The 18722-nt window shown below is 46.2% G+C and overlaps 2 protein-coding genes across 2 annotated transcripts in view; both read right to left on the bottom strand.

Annotated features, from left to right (window-relative positions):
- Positions 1–16498, bottom strand: part of MATN1 (matrilin 1) — a 41183-nt gene extending 24685 nt beyond the window's left edge. The window contains exon 1 of the mRNA XM_029619080.1: positions 16414–16498. Coding sequence (XP_029474940.1) covers positions 16414–16498 — 85 coding nt within the window. The remainder of the gene's footprint in view (positions 1–16413) is intronic.
- Positions 12561–18722, bottom strand: part of LAPTM5 (lysosomal protein transmembrane 5) — a 36245-nt gene continuing 30083 nt past the window's right edge. Inside the window, exons 7-8 of the mRNA XM_029571144.1 lie at positions 17219–17317; positions 12561–16574 (exon numbers count right to left, since the gene is read on the bottom strand). Coding sequence (XP_029427004.1) covers positions 16500–16574; positions 17219–17317 — 174 coding nt within the window. The 3' untranslated portion in view covers positions 12561–16499. The remainder of the gene's footprint in view (positions 16575–17218; positions 17318–18722) is intronic.

Here is an 18722-nt window from a genome sequence, read left to right as displayed (position 1 = left end):
AGATAAAAAGCCCTTTTGCCAATGCCAAAATTCCTCTCTCCCTTTCTTTTATGAACCTTTTTCTTTGACTCTAAGAGAGCTTCTGAAAAGATAAGCTGATGCTTAGAACATTTAGTGGGAGGTTGTCAGCATCATTTGATCCAGACGGCAGCTATAGGCTAATTTAAAAAAAAATGCTTCACCTTAATTGGTCCTCCATCTTGCCTATTTCCCTACATCTCCCACCTCGGCCTGACTCCTATGTCATAGGGAAAGATTGGTCACTATAGTTACCAGTTAGTTCCTGCAGCTTTCCGACTAGAGCAGTTCTGAATGTGCCATTGTCTTGAATGGGAAACATATATGAATTAAACTAAAATGTTCATTTAAATTTGTGGGCACCCTCCATTTGTTTTCGGGGTTAACTAATGAAATGAAAATGGTCTCTTTCATTGCATTTTACCCATTTGTTTCAAATGAATGCATATCTCGAGTAAATTGAGAAAGTCATTGCATTGACGCTGGCTAGCTAATAGGATACAAAAGTCATTGTCATTTGACAGCCACTGGTGGCTTATGTATAATAAATCTATGCAGTCTAATTCCAAGTATACAGATGCACTATAAAGATGATTGAATGAGGCTGAACACAAACCAGACTGGGCCAAGCTCAACAGGAAAGCTCTGGATTTCCTAGAAAGCAGCTGATGAAATCCATCAAGTTTTTTCTTTCTTGGCAGATCTCATGGAAATCCAAAGAGGGATTCATGGCAGATTTCCACAAATCAGCTTTGGATTTCTCATGAAGGACATGGGCATTTTTTTTTTTTTGTAAAGAAGCTGACCGGGCCAGCCCTGCAGCTCTGTGGCAAGTGTGCACTGCCATGTGAAAGGATCTAGAAGACATTCTTTCTAAGCTGTACAGGAGTCCATAGCTCACTTTATAACTGCTGGGTGTGCAAACCTCATGAAGGCTGCAGCCTGCCTGGCGGTTAGAATGTGGGTGACGGACTCCCATGTAGCTCAGAAGGGCTCAGGTTCTGGTGCCTGTTCCCTGGGCTTGCCATGGCTGGGAGGAAGTGAGCCCCAGCCGTCAATCACTGGCGACATCTAAGGGCCGGACTTAGGGTCTGCATTAGCCAGGCTCCAGTGGATGCTGTGGTTCATGTACCCTGGCCAAGGGATGTCCCTGTGATGGTTGTGCTGAACTGGGAGGGGGGTTATAAAGCTAGGGAAGGAAGAGCTCGGCTGAATTGGTTCAATACACCCACAGATTTTACATACATTCATCAAACAGGGCAGCAAACTTCTTTTAGGAACGTTAGGAACGATGAACACGTTCCTAACGTTATCATGAAAGACGGTGCGAAATTGGCAATTATTCTGCGGTTAAATGGCGGATCTCACTAAAGTGCCGGCCATTTGCCATCTTTTGGGCAAGTACAAAAAATTCCCCTGGAATGGCGTAGCCACAAAGGCACGTGTACTTGCAGAATACCTCCTACTTTGATGCCATTCCCTTAAGTGCTGACTTTTGACTTATCTTACCATATACATTGGATGCTTTCTGCAGGCAATGTGGTTTTTCGCTTCAGCTCCAAGTGCAGCCAGGACAGTGCACACAAGCCGCTAGCGTAGTCTCCAGGGTGCCAGCCTCACCTCACTAGCTCTTTGTAACCTTTTGATTGGAAGGTTTGTGCAATGAGCTGATGAAGAAACCAGATGTACTGACCCTGTTATAAAAGTGGTTTTCACCAGGGGGGGGGGGGGGGAGGTCTGAATTGGAAGCTCATGGTCCAGTTATTCTAAAAATATTGGCACCTTTCCACCTAACAGAGACCTACAAAATTCCGAAAGGCACAATTGTGATGGGACCAAAGAGAGAAGATTCGTAAAAACTCAGGAGAAGTGGAACATAAATTCTGTCCTGGAGTCGGGTCTTCCACACTCTGGGTTGGCTGGAAAGGCTGCAGAGGTAGCATTTGGAGTCCCCCCCTGGTCGGGAGTCAGGGAACCATTAAGGGTGACATCAATTGATTCAGAGATCTGGAAGGAGCGCTGGTGCACGGCTCCCAGCCTCAGGGTCATTGCTGCAATGACTGGACTAGGAACAGCGGGAGGGTGGGAGTCTGTTAAAACAGAGGGAGAATACCCCAGCTACTTGTGAATGAAAGGGCCAGAATCTCAGCACTGGTTAGTCTGATCTGGAAAAAAAAAAAGGAGAAACTATGGAGCCAAAAAAATAATCAAGCAAAAAGTTTATTTATAAGATGCATTTTGCTATGCCCTAGCACACAGTGGTTACCGTTCATTCTCCGACATGCACTGTGTTTGCCCAGTGGTTTGCTGCTACAAGAGGCTTTTTGGCTGGGCCAGAAGACTCCTGGGCTACCAGAGGAATTCCACACACTGTCGCAAACGAGGGCTTGGCTATGTTAGAAAGAAACTCAGTTTACTACAAACAGCCGACTCACTGTCTACAAACAGGAGACTCTCCCACAGTCTTAGCAGGAATTTAACTAATAGCAGATAGAAGGCCATTCATTATTACAAGGCACTTTGCTTGATTTCAGAAGAATTTTGCTCCATCAATATCCATCTAGAAGTCACAGTCACGTTTCAAGTGATTGACTCTATTGGTGCTGAAGGTAACAGGGACCACGCCGTAAACAAGGTCCCACTGCCCCTGTTGAACTGGTTTATTGAGGCAGCCAGTGGTGAAATATCAGGGCCCCGCTTCTCCCCAAACCCCCAGCCCCACCCCTGGTCTTCCTCTGTGCTTTGCCTACATCTAGAACAGTGAGGGGGAATGAGATGTCGTGGGGCGTGGCTCGTGCTCTGTGGCTCGTGCTCTGTGGCGCCCTGCACCTCGCATTCTATCACAGCAAGCAGAAGCAATGGCTTTTTTTTGCCACCATAATTCACTTTATACTGCAATGGCTTTTCTAAAGAAAAAGAAATATCTGTATCTATATATCATAGTTATTACCTGCAACGAGTGAATCCATGGGGCAAGGGCAAGAGGAGAGCTGTAAAAGTCTAAATACCCATAGACATGACCCGTGCAAAAGCTGCTTAACGTTTTTATACCTCAGGCTCCAACATTCCCGTTCTACTTGGTGTCAGACTTCCTAGGGGGGGAGGCAAAGGCTAAAACTTGAATTTTAAAAGCTGGACACTTGCTAAAATCGGGAGACGAGGGCGCATCTGACCCTTGTGTGTGTCCACCCAATTTTATAAGGTGACCAGATGCGCACACACGTTCCGATAGGTGGATATCTCCCATCAGGTAACAAGAGGAGGGGCGTGGGCAGGGCGTGCATCCATGTGGCTGCTACACGCCTGGACATATATCCAGGTCCAGTGCTGCGTAACCTTCCTTCTGCTGTGCATGAAAAATAAAATGTACAGGCACTTGTGAAGTGTTTGAGGGGTCTGGGTTAACTGGGGGGGTGAGGGGTTGGAGGACCTAGCTGAACACTGGGCAAACTGGTGGATGAATTGGTGAAACTGGTCACTGGCTGGATGCGCGTCTGTTATATATAAAATACCCTCACCTGCGTGTCTGTAAACCGACTTATCCTGCCAGGCACGCCCAAGCTTAAAATTAGGTGCACATGTATGCACGCCTAGGCTACTTTATAAAATGCACATGCATGTGCACGCATGTTATAAAACTGGCATGTATCTGGGCATGCACTGACACACACGTGTATATGTGCACCCGTGTGCCCGTTTGAAAGTTACCGCCTAAGGAGTAATTTTCAAAAGGATTTATACATGCAAATGCACTTTACCCATGTAAGCGGGATTTTGAAAATTGCTACAGTATATGTCACTGGATTTTCAACAGGTTTTACCCGTGCAAGTGCACTTTATGCATGTAAATGGCTTTTTAAAATTACTAGATAGTCTGTTACAATTACATGTGTAACTCCTTTGAAAATTACCTCCTATGAGCACATAATTAGTCCCGCTTGCTTGATGAAAAAGGAATTTGATGCTTGAAAAGTTGTAAAAGAGGCATTTTTGAAATCTTGGTCCCTTGACAGAAAGCAAACTGAGCAGCAGACACATAAATAGATGTTTAAAAGTGGATGGCAGGGCCAGCATACAGATCCTTTCCCCCCAACCCCAATATCTTGCCGTTCCATAAATGCACGCAGCATTTCTCCTTAGGAAACGTTAATGGTAGAGCTTCTGAATCATTTTAGGATATGTTAGCAAAAAAAAAAAAATCCTTCCAAATAGGTTTGAAATACCCAGGCCCAGGGGGCTACCTACAAGGGCAGATGGGGAGCAGAGGGTCAGAGATCAGAAAGCGTTAGGAAAGCAGCGAAGGGTTGATGCTTTTTGGCTAGTCCGCAGCTTTCTATGACGGGCTGGGGGGGGGGGGGGGGGGGGGGGAGAGGTTTCTAGGGGCTCCAGAGAAGGTCTCCTCACCTCTTTGCTGAGGAAGGGCTCCGCAAACCCTCCGGTCCTGGAGGCGAACGAGCAGAGAGAGCAGGAGAGCAGGGAGGAGGAGGAGGACCTTGCCCATGGTTGCTGAGATGCTGGAGACGGCGGCGTGCGGAGTGGCAGGAGCAGGTTTGACCCCCAGGTAATAACTCACCGCCACTTCTAGGAGAGGCAGGAATCCAACCTCCTACACATCTGGGGGTGTGTGTGTGTGTGTGTGTGTAAGGACATTAAAAAAATATAGGTTGAAAGTGGATATGTTGAGGGGTTAGACCAGCCCCTGCCTTGGTCCCAGGAGGCTGAGAGCTGGTTTTCTAGGTTTAGAAAGAACACTGACATTCTCAGAGGCTCAGTAAGGATCTGGGAATTCAGCAAATTCCTCCTCCCCTTCCCCTAAAAAAAAAAAAAAAATGGCCCTGTGGCTAAACTTTTGGAAGGGGAGAAATCAAATTGTGTGGTCCTGAGGCAGAAGGGAACTGGCTCCAGAATGAATTACTTAACGCTGCTTCTTAAAGCCACGAGGGTCAAACAGGGCCAGGAGTGGCTGTGGATTACCTCAGCTGCTTTTATAACTTTAAAGACAATGACATGAACAGCAATGCGGCAGACGACTGGAAGGTCAAGTAAAGAATTCGTATTGTAGTGCGGGACAGCACATCCCATTTAAAGGCAGAACTGGGTAAGCCTAGGCAGGCTGAAGGGCCTGACTCGGACATGGCTTGAGGGAGGAGCCAAACAAAAGCCACTTGTGACCCGCAAAGGTCAGAATACTGGTTTACAGCCCCACCGGGGACTCTGCCCCAGGCCTTAAGGGAGCGAAAAAGGTTAGGGAGGGTGAGAGAGCCGTGGCCACCAAGACAGGGATTTGTGCTCTTGTTTTAAATTTACAAGGAGACAGCAAAAACGTTTGTGGCTTTGTGTCCTGTCCCATCCAGCATGATGTAAACAAAGAGGTAGATATTCATAAACAGCTAAGTAAGTTAGTTGTATAAGATTTATTCAGCTAACTTACAAGGGATACTCGGCAGTGCAGCTATGCTGCTGAATATCCCCGTAAAAAGTGCTAGTTAGCGGGATAAGTCTTATCTGGCGAAATTTAGACCTGCTATTGAGGCTTATAGCGAAAAAGAAAATCCATGAACTCCCATGGAAAAGCAATAAAGTGATAGCCTGCAAAGGGGCCATATTTTGGGCAACAGGACAGGGGAAGTGGTCAGTCACTATTTGATGAATCCATCACAAAAATAAGGAGGAACTGGCGGTTTGACAGCATTGCTTTGAGAATCGTGTGCCATGTGACCCACTGCCAAGCAGCCAGGACATCAGTTTCCGGGAAGCATCGTGAAATATAAAATTCTTCACCTGCCTAGATCTTTGTCAGAGAGTGGTCATCACCTCAGGCCGCCACCGTGTGTGTCGTGGAAGGCATCAGGAGCACCAACGTGCCATCCAGTGAAAACAATTTTTCATTCCGTGCTGCTTATGTTTAATGGTGGCCTTCACCAAGCTAGGAGTGTTTAACTTACTGGGCTGCCGTGCCGGTCTGTGGCACGTGTACAGTTCAAAGGACGCAATACAGCAAGATTGAAATGTCACCCACTGCTGCTTCAATAGGCTCGTAATTACATGAAAACCAGATCCAGACCGACTCTTCCTCATCCTGCGCGCGTGGTCCCATCTGGGCTTTCTAAGCTCCGTCCCACAGCTTTCATTTTGCATGGGAACACAGGGCTGCTAGGTAGTGATTTAGAAATGATCCTCTCCCATTCTGTGCCTGTAAACGTAATCTTTTACCAGTCAGGGTTTAGGACTGGGGAAGCAAAATCTCTGAATGACACAGGGATTGACTGGAAATGCTGCATGGGATACGAAATTCAGTTCAGTCCAGCAGAAAAGACTGGTGGTGGGCATGGATTACCACAATCTGCCTATTTTAAAGAGGAAAAAAAAATGTGACTTAGGCTAACGGAGAGCTGTGGTGAATCCAGGAGGTGGGGGGGAGGGGAGGGGAAGAAGAGGGAAATTGTTTGCAAGCCCCTAAACGTTTTAACCATCTGCAGTGCACCAAAGCCATCTGAAGGTGATGCATGAGCAATGCGGACAAACACGAGCTGTGGCACTGCCACGTCCCACGGTGCAAAAATGTGCTACATGGCAGAGTGTGCAGGAGGCTTGCATGCCTCGTCATATACCGAGATCCATATGCAGAGGAAGCCCCGGGAAGTTGTTCTTACAGGCATCAGGATTTACGTTCACAGGATTTGTTGCCAGAGAAAAGGGTAGTGGTACTTTGAAAAGAAGTTCTTACAAATGGCATGTGAGGCAGGTGGTAAGGGAGTCAATGGGCAGAGAGCTCGTTCCTTTTTTTTATCATTATTGTGAGCTGGGTCACATTTGAAAGTGAAAACTTCAGTAAATCAGACTGAAAGGCCAGGCAGCTTCACTTGAAAAAGGGCCTTTCATCACAGTGAAATGCAGCATTGAGACCTTGGTGGCTTACCTTGCAAGCAGATGCACGTCTGTCCGCTCCCGTGAAACCGGACTTGGCCAAATCATTCAGCATTTCAGAAAACCGAAAGCATTTCCTGTCTAGCACCTAACCCTCCACTGACTAGAAACTCACAATACACCTATACATTTTATCAGGTCTCACTGGGGCTCCTTTGAAAACGTGCTTTTCACACAGCGAAGTTTTTTTAAATTCCTACCTACAGAATATCATGATACTTTGTGAGCAACTGTCTGTCTTACTAGGTAACTACAGAACTTCAGGTGCCTTGTGTCAGGGTGAAGAATGAGCAAAGAATCCCAGGAATGGCATTTCCTCATCAACAAGTACTGATGAGCACATCAAGACACCAGGAGCGCAGACACATTTATTTCTTTTGCTTTTTTTTTTCTATTTCGTTTGTGTTTCATTTTAATTGAAACGAAAAAAATAAACAAAAATAATGTCTGGTCACCCCCACTGCAAAAATAAATAAATAAATAAATAAACAAACAAAACAAACAACCTTAAAATAAATGCAAACCCCTCCCGGACTCTCCCTCAAACTTATCCAGGCTCCCTGGATATTCTTACCCCAAGTCTTTTTTTTCTTATGGGGCAGGAGTGATCCTTAGTTGCTGCTGTCCTGCTGGTGTTATGGTTGTAAATGGTGCCAGCAAATTAAGGCCGGCACCATATCAATTTCTTCCATTCAAGAAAATGGCACTAGCCGGGGCCTAAATGTAGGCCTTCTATCCATTATCCTAGACTTAGGCTCTTAACTTACATAGATGTCTGCCGCTATGAAAAAGAATCCGTACTAATCAGGATAATGTTGAACATACACAATATATATAAATCCTGAATGTGTATATAGTGGGTAAAAAATAGATTCTATGATGTTTCTCTATGTGACCTCATATGCCATGCTTTAGGGGAAACAGGCTATGGGGGCTGCAGGCTCAATGAAGAGCTTTCAGCAGCAGGAATCTTTTCTAATCATTGGTTACATTAGAGATAACTAAGTGCCCTGTAGCTACCACTCACTTTTAGGGTCCTAAATTTTGTTATGCTTGCCATCCGTGTGAGACCCGCGGCACGGCCCCCTCACCTTTACACAGTGACTCCAGCTTCTGGTTCCTCCTCGCTGGCAGCGGTGGGCCGTCAGCTCCATCCTTGGGCCTCCCCCGGTGCCTCCGGCCCTGCCACAGTCCCCGGCGCCTCCGGCCCTGCCACAGTCCCCGGCGCTCCTGGTCCTGCTACCACTTCTCGTCAGGCCTCTTCGTGCGGCCTGCAGAGAGTTGCTGCTACTCATGCCATGCCCCTCCCTAGGCCCACGCGCGCCATTGATCCTTAAATAGGGACCGGGATGGAAACCTAGCCGCGGGCCCGGATGATGATGTCAACTTAACTACGGTATTTAAGCTCCGGCTGTGCTCCCTATCGTTGCCTTTGCAACAGGTCCCCTCACTGGTCGAGTACTCATTGCCTTCTAGAGATTTGTCTCATCCTTGTGTTCCTGTTCCTCATTGTTCCTGGTTCCTGTCTCCTTGTTCCTACCTTGCTTCATTCCTCAGATTGATTACACGGACTTTGACTTTGCTTCGCCTGACTTCACCATTGATTCTCTCCAAGCCCAGACATTCACCTTGCCTGACTACGCTACTGCCTATCTCCAGACCCAGACCACTGCTTCGTCCGACTACGCCATTGCCTATCTCCAGACCCAGACTTCTGCTTTGCCTGACTACGCTCTTGACCATCTCCGTGATCAGATCTCTGCCTTGCTTGACTACACTCTTGACTATCTCCCTTGGATGCCTCTTCAGCTTACTCCCTGGACGTGGTTTCTTCAGGCTTCGGCCTACTTTTGCTTGAGTGACCCCTGTCTGTCTCCGTTCCATGCCTGAGTTTCCAGGACATTACCCAGTCCAGAGTAAGACTGTACCATCTCTCATCTGCTGTCTCTGGGCTGAACCAACTACTTCAACACAGAGGCCCACCTAAAGTCCTGCTAGCCCCGGCACCCAAAGGCTCAACCCGCAGGGAACGAGGGCTGGTATAGGTGAAGCTCCAGCGGCCTCTGTCTTTCAGCCCACTCCACCTGCCAACGGTGGAGACCTGTAGGTCCTTACCTATGGGTTGCGTCAACCCCACCTCAGCCCAAGGTTCCACCTCTCGACGCAACAAATTTAGGATCCTAATGAAAGTAGGAGCCTAAATTCAAGCACTCAGCCCAGGGAAATTCTCCCTCTCACAGTTAGCTCTTAAGCCCTATGAAAATTGACCTCTTGCTTAACCAGATTTAGGGTCCCTGATTGTAGGATTCCAGAAGGATCTCTGGTGGATGGCCCTGACCTAGGATTGTCACTGCAAAGACCAAACTAGCTGGCTCATTTATCATTTCGCATTAGGGCCTTAACACTAGCATTACTAATATGCAAATGTGACTTTAGTTATGCAAGTGGGAGGAGTTTTCATTAGCTGTACATTACTGACCGAAAAGGTTTTTATCGCGAGAACAACCCATATGTAAGTTTATTATTTATACCACTGTAAGAGGCGGCACTAGTAACTCAGGGGGAGGTTTTTTTTGGGGGGAGGGCAGTTTTACATACACAGTCAGAGGTATGAACAGCAATGGTGATATCACTGAAGATTTTTCTGTCATTTGGAGCGATGAAAGGTAAAAGAGGAGTTCACAGTGGTATAAATCGTGATGGTGCATAGCACCCTTTTTCATTGTGGCCGCTATTTCCACTATATTTATAGCATTTGATGAATCTAGGCCTAGGTGTTTTGAGGGGCAGAAGCAGATATGAAATGGGAGTGGGGTGGGGAATGACCCAGATAGTTGTGAATGAAGTCTCATCATCCCAGCCCTGGTTCTGAGAAGTTGATTTTTAGCTATATTGAGGGTCTGAGTGACTAGAGCTCTGTTTTTCCCATTCTGTGTCCATGGGAGAAAAGCTGCGTCAGTCAGGCTCTGAGGGAAAACACTTTATACCTGCGTAAACTGCTTGGAAAATTGTCCTCTTATTTAAGAATTCTTTTGCTGAGGCAGATTGAACCATGCAGTAAGCTTTTTCCGCCAGGAGAATGCCTGAGTGTTTCCTTATGGGCCTTTAGATTTTGCTGGCCGTCTGCCCATTTTTGTCCAAAATGCCTTATGGATACAGTTATTGCCCCCGCTCTCATTAGCATGTATTTTGTTTACCACTGAAGGATGAAGGACCGAGTCAGCCAAGCAAAGTCAGGCTACGGAGCGGTTACCCTTAGCTTTATGAATATCAGAGGGAAATGCCTCAGGTAACAGCGCTATAACTTGTGAACACACCTACATGCATGAAAGGACCCTTCCAGTGGGAACGGGCATCTGAAAATATTCTGGCCACAGTGTTTGCATAAATCAACTCCTGTTCTGACTCTCTTGTCATGTTTATTTTTTTTTTTCACTTCGCTAATCAAAGAACATTTTTATTTATTTTTTTTTTTGTTAGAAGCAGCTTCAGCTGAGCCAGCCGAGAGAAGTCTGGTCATTGGTTTTGCTCTGCTTTATACAGAACTGTGTGGCTACCAATAGTATGGAGACCGGGCAAGCATCAGGAGCACAGGAAGCAGGACTGAAGTCCTAGCAGCAGCACTAAGGTCATTTCTCTATAAAGGTGACCACATATTTCCGTGTCCAGTGGGGACAAGCTGAGCCACTGCATGCAGGGAGGGAGAGTTATGATATCTCTATTGAGAACCCTAAGGAAAGCAGGAATTACGTCTCCATGCATGTCGTGAGCTGAAAACCAGGACTGGCTCAGCTCGTTCCCCCCAGACATGGAGCTACATGGTCCCCCTGCGCCAGCAGCAACTCACTCCTTTGATCAAAGGAGCCAGTTTCTGCAGTAGTGGAGCGGCTCTGAGTCTATGGTAAATTCAGAAGGAGCATGACTTCAGTTTCCCCTGCTTAGGAGGACATTTCATTTCCCATTCTGAGTGGGTAAGAAGTGGAGGAATGGAAACGGAAGAGCAGGTAAGCTGCGGAGATCAGTTAGGGGCAGGTGAGCAGGTTACATTAAAACTTTCACTCTGCTTTGCTTTCCAGAGACTTCACCACTACTTTATTCATTGCTGATCTAACATGGACTTGAGACAGCCCAGCTCTCTTGATGCAGGACAAGGCTGAGATTATGAGAATACAATGCGACGGGGCCACCCTCATGACTAGATCTCTCCAGTCTAGCTGCAGGTCATGAACTGGGACTCACCAGCGATGGCCTTCTGCACTTACCAATGAACCTGAAGGGTTCTCTTATGGTATACATGCTTGCTCAGGGTGACACACGAGGAGCAGCAGGTATTTCTGGAGGACACTAGCTGGCTACCTCTTTTTTGCCCAAGCATTGCAGCCAATCTTTCCGCTACACTCCAGCCCCAGCCAGTGTGAGGAATGGGCCGTTGGCTTGGAATCCTACGATGAGCTTGCTACCTGGGGGCGTGCTGCACTCTTAAGTGTGGCTTTCAAACGGTCTAGACCAAAACAAATTTGGCGTCAGTTGCCGTGAAGTGTCTTCAAGCTCTTTGAAAAGCTTATGCTAGACGTGCGACTGTAAAATAAAATCATACAGCCACCGCCCCCACACACACACATCACCCCTTTCACTAGCTCATGTTGGCTATGACACCAGAAGCTCAGAATTGAGATCCTAGGTGCGTCCCACCCAAGAGACCCAACAGAGGTGCTAGCAAAATGACAGCGCATGGGACGAAGGTTGGAGAATGGTGAAACAATTCAGAACTTTCAGCTCTGCCTTTAGGGTGAGTCTTGTTTAATGGAAGCTGCCTACATGTCTCAGTTAACCTCATCAGTTTCAATGTCCCTCTTCCCCTCCCTTGTCAATCTCAAGTAGATTATATTAAAATGCTAACATCTTTTTTTTCTTAAATAACTGGAAATCAGCATTTTTAAATCATCAAACAAATAGCATGGATTTGTAAATTGAAAAAAAGCTAAAATGTCGAGTCAGAATGACGACACGAAACAACCTGTGATGACTCTCCTGATTAGTCTAATTACCAAACCTGAATATTACCCAGTTGGCATGGTTGCTAAGGATGGTTAAACCAAACAGCTGGGTTCGGAACAAGGATTTAATCTAGTGGAATTTGTTGTGTAATCAAATCATTTGGGATAAGCTTGTCTTATGTACAGGTTTCTCTACATATCATTAAAACATGTACAACTTTTCCATGACATAGCATGTTGGGTTTTTAAGCAAACATATTCCAGAGATAGCATGGCTCCATCAGGATTTAGATTACAACAATTTTTTAAAAATCTTTTATTAGAAGCAGCTAATATTGTAGAAGGTGACATGTGAAAGTCCACTTGTGTTACCCAAAATTCCCAAATGTGGGGGCATTAAGTTCAACGACCCCCCCCCCAGCCCCTCATGAGACAGGTTATGCAGATACCGAATTAAGGACCATACTCACCAAATATGGCTCAGTGAACAAAAAGACTGGATTTAAAAACAGAGTATGATACCGATCCAGCGATGCCAGGGATCGCTTTGAGGAAAGAGGCTGCTACCATTGAACCTTAACTTAGGTAGGAAATGGGGGGGAAAGAAAGAGCACAGGCATATATCAAGCTGTTTATTCATAATGAAATTATGGACCAGAACTACAAGTTCACACATTAGAAGCAATTCACATGGAAATATATCTCTGAGGAGAAAGAACCAGCACATTGCAGAAGCTGATGATCTCCAGCAGCCCTCACCTCAAAGATAAGCCCTCTGTACCCACAGGGAAAACCTTCCTTCCTTTTGCCAACCATGAGGGAATAAGATCAAGAGCGCATTTCCCATACAGTTTCAGCAGATATGATCTGCTGATTTCCGAGGAAGCCACCTTAAGTCAGAAGTACACAGACCAAACGCACGTCCCAATGGGAAAAAAAAGCCTTAAGACAGCAGCGCTAATTGGATTGAATGCTCTACGCTGTTCTTGGATCTTGGCCTGCTCTCTGGGAGTTAATACTCCAGGTTTCTTGGAATAATATACCATGTACCACTGCCGTACTTGTTTTTCTGGGAAAAAAACAAAGAAAAAGTCCTTTGCTCTTTGGTTATGCATGCACGCCGTGTTTCAGTGTGGATGCTGGCATGGGCTTCTGGTACGGATCGGTCCGAGAATGACCCAATTCACAGAGAAGCAGAGTAAGGGGAGTGGCTGTGTAAGTGGTGCTTTCAAAATCTTTTAATGCTTCGGAAATGAAATGAAAATCAGACCAAATAAGGGGGGGTCCTTAATGTCAACTGTCTCGATTTGCTATTTTGTCTTTTTTATGATGGAGATTTGAGCAACAGGACATGTAATCCCCTTAATGTAATACATTTCACTGGAGTATCTGCAGGGACAAAGCAGATAAATGGTTATTATTATTTTTTTTTTTATTTAACCAAAACAGGTGCGGCTCCCAAGACGGGGAGGTTCGGAAACTCTGATGCAGCTACCGCTGATTGTACATTTGTTTCCAAGGGGGACAGAAAGACCACCGTTATCTGAGCGAGCAGCACTTTTTTATAAGGCAGGCTGGAAGCCAAGTAATACATTTGATTTAAAGCTGCTTCACTCCAGCAAAACAGGATGGGGGGAAGTCCCAGGAGTAATGCAAGAAAATATTTCTCCACCTGCAGGAGGCCACCCCCCCGGGGAAGGGACAGAGGCAAAAACAGTAGCAGAATTCAAGAAAACCTGGGACAAGAGCAGAGCATCCTTAGCTGCATGGAAGAAAGGATAAGAGCAGAGATCAGCTGGGGGTCTGTGGCATTGCAGCTGGAAAGGGAAAACGGCAGGACTAGATGGGCCTTGCAGCTAGGACCTGCCATCCTGCTTCGTGTTGCTCTGTTATAACGATGATGGCTTTACGTTAAGAGGCTTTGCCATAATGAGAAACTGCACAGTTATTCTATTAAGTTTCAAATCAGGGGATGAGTAAACCTGAGAGAAAGGGAGAAAATATCCAACCTTTCTCCTGAAAAGGAGCCGGGACTGGAAGCCAGAAGTCCTTCAAATCCCAGCAGTTTACTGCTGTTACCGAGTGGGCCCCATGTTACCTGTACGACCCTGCGCAGCCCTATTGTGAGGTTAAGAAATCCATGGCATGGATGGGGCTCTTGCTTTGTATTCCTCTTGGCAGGGTAAGTATTTCACCAGGTTGAAATGGACAGAGGGTCTGAAATAATCCAGTTGACCTTGAGAACTGCAGGTTGTTCCACAGCTAAATGCCAACTTACCGAATACAGCATTTGGGGCAGGAGGCCTATTTGCCTGTGCTGTAGCTTTTTTTTTTGTGGTGGGGCACTGTGCGTGTGAAGCTTGCGCTGCTGCCGCCTGTGCTGTACCTGTTCTGTGGTGGGGCAGCGAGGGGGGTAATTACGTGCAAAGAACCAGGCTGTTCTAAAACTGACCAGGGCCTCGATGCACATAAAAGTGCACACGTAATCCAGTTACACGCGTAGTTGTACACACGCCGAGGAGAGGGGTTCTGAGGGGGAGGGGTTGGAGTTGGCACTTGTGCGCATAATTTTAAAAAGTGTACATGTAATTGTACATCCGTAAGTCACGCCCTCTGAGGAGGAGATGTAACGTTACGCAGGTGAATGTGTACACATCCTTGGCTGATTTCACACATAGGTTCACCTTGAAAATTCATGGTAGAGTCTGCGTACAAAAGGGATGTGTGGTCCTTTGACATTTCTCATTTCATTTCATTACATTTTCAAAATGGAACAAAAGAAAAAAAAATCTAAAAATTTGAGTTGGTTTGCTTGGTTTCATTTTGGAAAAAAGAAAAAAAATATCCACCGAGGCTTCAATGTGGCCTGCTCCGGAACTCGCCCCACGACCCGCCCCGTCCCGTGGCCCCTCCCTCCTGGAAAGCCACCAGGACCAGAAACTGTCCCGGCCCCCCTGGGCAGTAAAAGGGACAGAAGGCCCGCTTGCCACCTGCCTCCTTGGTCCATCTCTCTAAAGTGGCGCCGGTCTCGTGGGCCGGCCGCTGCCATTTTCTTGTAGGATGTTGGCCAGACCTGAGGCTAGCACCATTTTTAAGTCACTATGGCGCTGGTCTCAGGGCTGACCAGCGCCATTTTAAAGAGAAGACCTGGGGAGGGGGGGGGGGGCAGGAGCTCAGCGGACATCTCTCTTGCCTGTTTTATTGCTCAGGACCCTCATGGATGGGATAAGTGGGGGTCGGGTTGCTTCCCGGTGCCAGCATCATTTACAGGACAGGGCGAGTCCCGGAGAATCCCTCCTGGTTTGTTTGGTTTTTTTTGGGTGGGGGGGGGTTATTATGTATTTTGTTTAAGTAAAGGAACCAAAATGACATAAACCTCAGGGGCAAATAAGCCCTCCAAAAAAAAAAAAATGCACGAAACAAATTTTTGGGGCTGCATGCCTCTTATACACTTACAGTATCAACAACACTGAAGGTAACTTTATTTTCTCTTATGTGGTATTAATGCTACATACGACCAACCCACAGAGAAAATACAATCTTAAATATAGTTCAGTCTTATTTATTTGTGAAATACAAAAACCCTACCTATACAATTAAAAACTATCACACTCATACAGCATCGTACATTCACACACATTAAAAATATATTAGAAAAGATACACACGAGGATATTTGGATGTATAATTGAAGGGAATTATATTAGCTGGATTTTATGAGAGCTGATGTGCATATATAATACATGTTGAGTCACATGTACATTTGTGGGATTTATCGAATCATTGATCATATGTAGGGAAAAGTGTTATATGATTATTTGATAATAGGGACATTTGTATCTTTTCTAACATATTTTTAATGTGTGTGAGTGTATGATGCTGTATGAGTGTGATAGTTTTTAATTGTATAGGTAGGGTTTTTGTATTTCACAAATAAATAAGATTGAACTATATTTAAGATTGTATACACCACAGGCCGACTTTACTGCTCGTGTGGGCTGTTTGAGAGCGAGTTACCCTCTCCGCGTGTCAGGAGAGGGGAAGCTTGCACCGCTGCTGCTCGTGTGGGCTGTTTGAGAGCGAGTTACCCTCTCCGCGTGTCAGGAGAGGGGAAGCTTGCACCGCTGCTGCTCGTGTGGGCTGTTTGAGAGCGAGTTACCCTCTCTGCGTGTCAGGAGAGGGGAAGCTTGCACCGCTCGTCTTGGATATCTTCTGGGAGCAGAGGGCTTTCGACTTTCCAGTGCTGTCAGTCCAGCACCTTTCCCAAGCACTAAATTCATTGCAAAAAAAACATAATTGCTAAACAGAATAGCGGGTACCTCTGGAGAAATGAGGACCCGGTTTACCGCCTGCCGTGAAAGATCCCCCCTCCCCCAACGAGCGACAGAGCAGCACTAGATCTAGCGCTCTACCATCCGAGGCAACTATCATGAGCGGGGGCAGGACTCAAAGCTGGTGGGCGAAGGGGGCACCCTGGGGCTGCGGAAATGGTCGTTTCACCAGCACCCGCGAGGCCGTGCTGGCACAGGAGACGAGAGAGGAAGGAGGCGGCGACATCTTAAGCCACTGTGTAAGGGGGGGGAGGTTCTTTGGAGGGTAACTGCATGGCTTCTTCGTACGACGGCAGCACGACCTGGGGAGAGAAAGCCATGGTAAGGGTCACTCCACAGCCTCTTCATTTTGCCACCGACCTCCTGCCATTTCCTAAGAACTCTAATGAACTCCTACAAGTCAGCGAGAAATGGGTCTGGTTAAAATGATGATAACTGATGCTCTTTTGTTACCAGAAGAGATCATCTGGTGAAGTTGGGGAAGAGTAGTCATTTCAATCCACGCTTGCAGGAGGGAAGTGGTTGCGCAGTGGCTAGAGTCAGAATTACCCCAGACTGCCTCTGCTCCTGTGCTTTGGTCCTGCGCCTCGGATTATAACCCTGGCCCTCCCCGCCGTGCAGCCCAACCTCATTTCCTGTTCCTGGAGAGATTGTTGGTAGGGCAGGAGCTGGATACAGGATGATCGCTTCTTGATCTCAGGGGGGGGACGACCACCCTCCCCCTACCCTTTCCTCTGCTCTTCTCCGGGAAGGACCAAACTCTGGATGGTTCCTCCCTGGGCCCTGTAGCCCCCTAGAGTCAACCCTGTCTCAGGTACTCCTTTTATGGGGGGGTCTTGCCTCCACTGCATGATGCAAACTGGAGATGGCCCCACATTCACCTGGTAGCAACTATGGAAACGATCAGCAGCGGGAGGCAGTGGTCGCTGTCTCCTTAACTTCTCACCTTTTCAGGGGCGTCAAAGTCGGGCGCGGCCTTCACCTCAGCTTTCTTGCTGGCTTTGATGAGCCTGGAGCACCTCCAGACGCACCTGACCATGTGAGCCTGCAACGCAAAGGAATGAAAGAGCATCTCCTGTTATTACCGTAGAAGTGGCATCTAACGGAGGAGGCTGTCTGCAGTAGAGAGCAAAACAGAAGGAGCCAAAGAATGAGAATGTACAGTAAAGAAGGGAAAGTAGGAGCGGAGTCACTTGTAGAGGATCCCAATACACTGTAGAGGCTGCAATAGCATTCTGGCGTTCTAGTAGCTCAAACATTGGTCTCATTGCTTGTCTGAGCCAATAATGCGAATAACGTCTTCTAGTAAATTGTCTTATAATTTTATTTATTATTGGCAATGATAGAATTTTTTTACTATGGGAAAGTGTAGAGGGAAAGGATTTAGGTTACCATAGGAATGAGTACAGTTAAGGCCAAAACACACTGTAGACCCGGTGTAACACAGCTCAATATAATGCAAAATCTCTCATAACACGATCAAAGGATGGCTACCAATTTTTCCACTGTTAAAATACATATCTTGTTATTTCATGATTTTTTTGATAATGCTAGAGTGCAGTACTTTGTTCTTAGCAATAAAAAATCTTTATTTCCGGCACCCACACAAGTGCACAGTCTAAGATTATCACATCTTTCTTATCTATTACAGCAAAATATATAAACTCAATATAGCGTGGGCTCACATATAATGCAAACCACATTTTTGGACCCCATCACTCGCGTTACATTGGGTCTACAGTGCTCATCTTAAAAAAAAAAAAATGCATGCTTTGCAAATTTCTTTTTTTTTTTTTTATCACAACAAAATGAATGCCAGCTTTTAAATACGGTATTGGTGATTCTACACTGAACATCTGCACTTTACATTTTAAAACAGTCCTTTGAAAATATTGAGGAGAAAAAAAATGATGGCAATGTCACCTTTTTCCAAATCTATAACCAAAGTCACAATTTCCAGAGGACCCATGTGGGTAAGATGGCGCTTTATTACCCCCACAGACTAGTCATATAAAGAAATATTGGAATGGAATTTTATAAGGAGTCCTAAAATATTTAGTCACATGGGTCAATCTTCACGTGACATTACCCCCCCCCCCCCCCCCCCCACACACACACACAAATCATCAATCTTGCACAAATTCAGAACAAAGCAGAAAAGTATGATTTAGTAGGGTCATCTCATTGGACATAAATACTTTCTGTGCTGGGCATCTGTTTTCACGGGAGCACGTGCAGTTCTGCTAGAGAACGCTATTCACAGGGCAGCAAACATTCCTGGTAGCTCCGTGCTGCTGGCACTTTGTACTCTGACCACCGGGAGCAAACTGAGGCAGGATCCAGGCCACATGCTGGCAAGTTCAAGAGCCTGTCCATTCTGTCAGAGCTGATAAAATCAGCTACAAAAGAGCCATAACAATAGTTGGGTGGATGATCTCCTCCTTATGCAA

This window comes from Rhinatrema bivittatum, chromosome 11, assembly GCF_901001135.1.
Source record: "Rhinatrema bivittatum chromosome 11, aRhiBiv1.1, whole genome shotgun sequence".
Classification (NCBI taxonomy): domain Eukaryota; kingdom Metazoa; phylum Chordata; class Amphibia; order Gymnophiona; family Rhinatrematidae; genus Rhinatrema; species Rhinatrema bivittatum.
Note: the sequence above shows the minus strand (reverse complement) of the source record. Positions and strands in the feature narration are given on the sequence as shown.